At 35.9% G+C, this 3,747-nt stretch overlaps 1 protein-coding gene across 1 annotated transcript; it reads right to left on the bottom strand.

Annotated features, from left to right (window-relative positions):
• Nucleotides 1-2,246: 2,246 nt before the first annotated feature.
• Nucleotides 2,247-3,473, bottom strand: LOC121726806. The gene is made up of 2 exons (XM_042114337.1): nucleotides 3,234-3,473; nucleotides 2,247-3,002 (listed from the first exon to the last, which is right to left on the bottom strand). The coding sequence occupies exons 1-2, from the start codon at nucleotides 3,403-3,405 to the stop codon at nucleotides 2,467-2,469; spliced, it is 708 nt and encodes a 235-aa protein (XP_041970271.1). The 5' UTR covers nucleotides 3,406-3,473; the 3' UTR covers nucleotides 2,247-2,466.
• Nucleotides 3,474-3,747: the final 274 nt, after the last annotated feature.

Genomic DNA, 3,747 nt, shown 5'->3' on the forward strand with positions numbered 1-3,747 from the left:
TCGTATTAGAAATTGCATCGATATATTTCTGGATTTTTTATAATATTATACATAAAATATGTTTAAGATTTTTGAAATTTTATTTTAATACACATCCAACACCCAGGAAAATTAAAAACTTTTTTTTCCGCCTGCGGGACTCGAACCCAGGACCCCCGGGATGAGCGCTGGCCACGCGCAATGCGAATTCATTTTCATCGATATTTTCATGGAAATAAGATATTTTCCCACATCAAAATGTAGCCTATGTCCTTTCTCAGACTCTAGAATAACTGTGTACAAAATTTCATTGCAATCGGTTCAGTAGTTTTGGCGTGAAAGCAAGACAGACAGACAGACAGACAGACAGACAGACAGACAGACAGACAGAGATACTTTCGCATTTATAATATTAGTATGGATAGATGTACAGTTTATTATAATTATTAACCTTCAAATTATTATTTAGCTCTAAATTCAAATTCAAAATCATTTATTTGCTGAAATAAGGTACGATATGGTGTTATAGAGGTGTTCAATTAGTTCTCTTATTTTGCCTTTGGGTGGCGTGCGTTCTAACTACATGCGTGCGACCCTTTTCCATAAAGTGGCGTTCAAAACATAATATAAAATTTAAAACAGCTATTTCACGTGGCTTCAGCATCTTAAGTCTATAATTGTTCCCATTAAATTGATAGAGATTTAGGCAGTCGTTAGAGGCTGGGCGAGGCGGGGATTACGAGTTCCCTCAGCAAATGAACAATTTCAACTTTTCGCCACTTAATCACGTACCTAGTTACAAACGGGAGAGCATTACTACATAAGTTATTTGAATTTGGAAATCACTCTTCAGGGCCTGAGTGTCCTCTTCGTTTAATGTATAAAATTGATTCAATCAACTGGATAAAAATTTGAAATTTTTTGACTATGAAGTATTTTCTCTGTTATATTTTTTACACTTTCTGACTTGATAATAATTTTAATAATAACAGTAATAAGTAGATTATGGTCGCAACTCTGATGCGCCAAAAGTCATTTATCGCGGGGAAAGTACATTTTTTCGGGGATAAAATGTATCATGTGGCCTTTCTTGGGACTCAAAGTATCTCCATAAACTTCGTACCGAATTTCATCATAATCGGTCCAGCGGTTTCGATGTGAAGAGGTAACAGGCTATCGCATAATTATAATATTAAGTGTTAATTAAGTGTATAATTATTATATAATCATCTGGGAGAAAATATTTTAGTAATTTTAACAAAATTCGATCATTATTAGGGTTCCGTACCCAAAGGGTAAAAACGGGACCCTGTGTCTCCAGGCTGTAACTCAAGAACCGCTATAGCTAGGCTTCTGAAATTTTTACAGATTGTGTATTTCTGTTGCCGCTTTAACAACAAATGTGATTTTTTGGCCTTTTTTGCTCGATATCAATAATGCGATAGGTAGGCACTTGAAATTTTGACAAAGGCCTTAATTATATGTGTACTTTAATTATTAACTAGCTATTTGACCGAGCTTTGCTCGGTATTCGATAAAACACGAATAAAATGATATTCTCTAAAAATGATTCCTAGCTAGATCGATTTATCGCCCCCGAAACCCCCTATAAGTAAGTATACTAAATTTCATGAAAATCGTTGGAGCCGATTCCGAGAATCCAATTATAATATAATATATACAAGAATTGCTCGCTTAAAGGTATAAGATAATAATATTTAAATAAAATAAAAACTTAACACTCAATACAAAAAACACAATGTTTGCCTATTTTTACTCTATAACGGTACGGAACCCTTCGTGCGCGAGTCCGACTCGCACTTGGCTGATTATTTAAGCAAAGCAAGTATTGCAGTGGCGAAGACAGGTTCATTTTCCGATGAAAGTTTTAGTCAACAACTTCGCGAAAATAAGCTTTACTACCTTTTTAAATGGCAATTTAAGAAATTGAGGACATCAGTGAATGAAGGAGGTAACTAATATTTTATAACTTATGGGCACTCTTAATCTTTAACAAACCTTGTAACTTGCCTACTTCATAACCTGGCTACACATAAAATCCACATTTTTGATTAAGTACAAATTATTTTCTCGATTCTATCCTTTGTGCAAAAAACGTCAAATTTCAAATTGTTAGTTACTTACTACATTTACTCATGTCTTCAACTAGTGTAAGGGTAGAGATAATAGGATTAATTTTAATGGAAACCCACGGTACTGGCGGGAAAGTTTAGTTGTACAATACTCAATAGTAATAAAACAGCATAATGATTATAACCAATATATTTTTTTTCGTAATTAAAGATCACAACTCAAATAAACGACCAACAAACATGACAAAAAAAGTGTTTTATTTATGAACAAAATTTACTAACATTTTAACATGCGAAAGGTTATTCAGTATTCTTCTTGGTCAGTGTTTATATTTTTTTTGTTACTTAGAGGCGCTACTATTTTGATCAACAATGTTACCTAACAGATAACAGATTATGTAAATGTGATTACGGTATAATTTTCATCAGCTATTTGCTTCGTCCTGTCCTCTGCGGTTTGGTCCCGCTCCTGAGCTTCGGTGATGTATCTCAGAATATTCATCTTTACTCTCGACTTTGATCTTCGAGGCACCTTTTTTAAATCATCTACCAGACACAACAAGAACTGCCGGTCAGCGTCGTCTTCCTCATGTAATTGTTCAGCTGCACATTTTAAAACATTTACCATTTTTTGTACTGAATTATCGTCTTTCGACTTTTTTGCTGGAGGCACTTTCATACTATCGATATGTAATCTATTTGACCTTTTTTTACTTTCACTCTGCTGATTTGTTTGTTTTGTATTATTATTATCTTTAGTATTATTATCTTTGTTTTCCACTATCGGTGCTAGAAACATCAGTCGATTGTAGTACTCGCACTGTGTTGTTTTGTAATACGTTATTCCTTTCTCGTTATTTTCAATTTCTTTCTGTCGTTCTCTAACAAAATTATCTCGAAGCACTGTCCACCTATTTTTTATTAATTCCCCTGTAACGTTTTAAAATCAATGAATATTTTTATATACATCAAGTAGGCCATAACTTATGAGTAGTTATGAGTCATTAAAGCTTTACTTGTATAACTTTAATACTATTATTATTGTTTAACATAAATACTATGCCATATACCTGCGTATAGTATATAAAAATACTATACGCTGGTATATGGCACAAAATAACCAAACATTTGTACGAAAAAACTGAGCTTGAAATAACTCACCTCGAACTGATCTTTGTGCAAGCGATAAGTACGGATCGGTCATATCGTCTAATACCTCCTCCCAGAGCCATTTTTTCTCCTCCACATTATAATAATCGATGTCTTGGTCATTCCATAGAGCCGGGCGACTTTGGACTTCCGATATCAATAGATCAACGTCGATTTCTTCCATTTTGAGGAGGATTTATAGTGAGCGGCGTGCGATGCGTCCTCTACTAAGTCACTTGCGGTACTGCGTAGCGGCACGAGGCGCGGACCGAGGCGCCGCCCCCCCCCCCCGGGCATAGCTTGCCGCGCCGCGCGCTGCGCAACTACGCGGCGACGAGCGGCGAATTCTTTGATCTCGTTCGGTGACGTCACGGCTCACGCATTGCCGCCGCGCGTAGACTGTGTCACTCGTGTGCGTTTTAGTTGTTAAAAAACATACAAGTATGAACACGTCGGCCTTCATGGATTCAAGACCTGAAGCCGAGACTTTTTCTTTATCGCTTCTAAAGGAGCGATAAATAGAATC

Source organism: Aricia agestis, chromosome 5, assembly GCF_905147365.1.
Source record: "Aricia agestis chromosome 5, ilAriAges1.1, whole genome shotgun sequence".
Taxonomy (NCBI): domain Eukaryota; kingdom Metazoa; phylum Arthropoda; class Insecta; order Lepidoptera; family Lycaenidae; genus Aricia; species Aricia agestis.

Excerpts from the sequence above, each read along its gene's own strand:
- LOC121726806 (XM_042114337.1), bottom strand. The coding sequence starts at position 3,405 with ATGGAAGAAATCGACGTTGATCTATTGATATCGGAAGTCCAAAGTCGC. Across the intron at positions 3,003-3,233 it reads TGCACAAAGATCAGTTCGAG|GGGAATTAATAAAAAATAGG; the intron begins GTGAGTTATTTC and ends AAAACGTTACAG.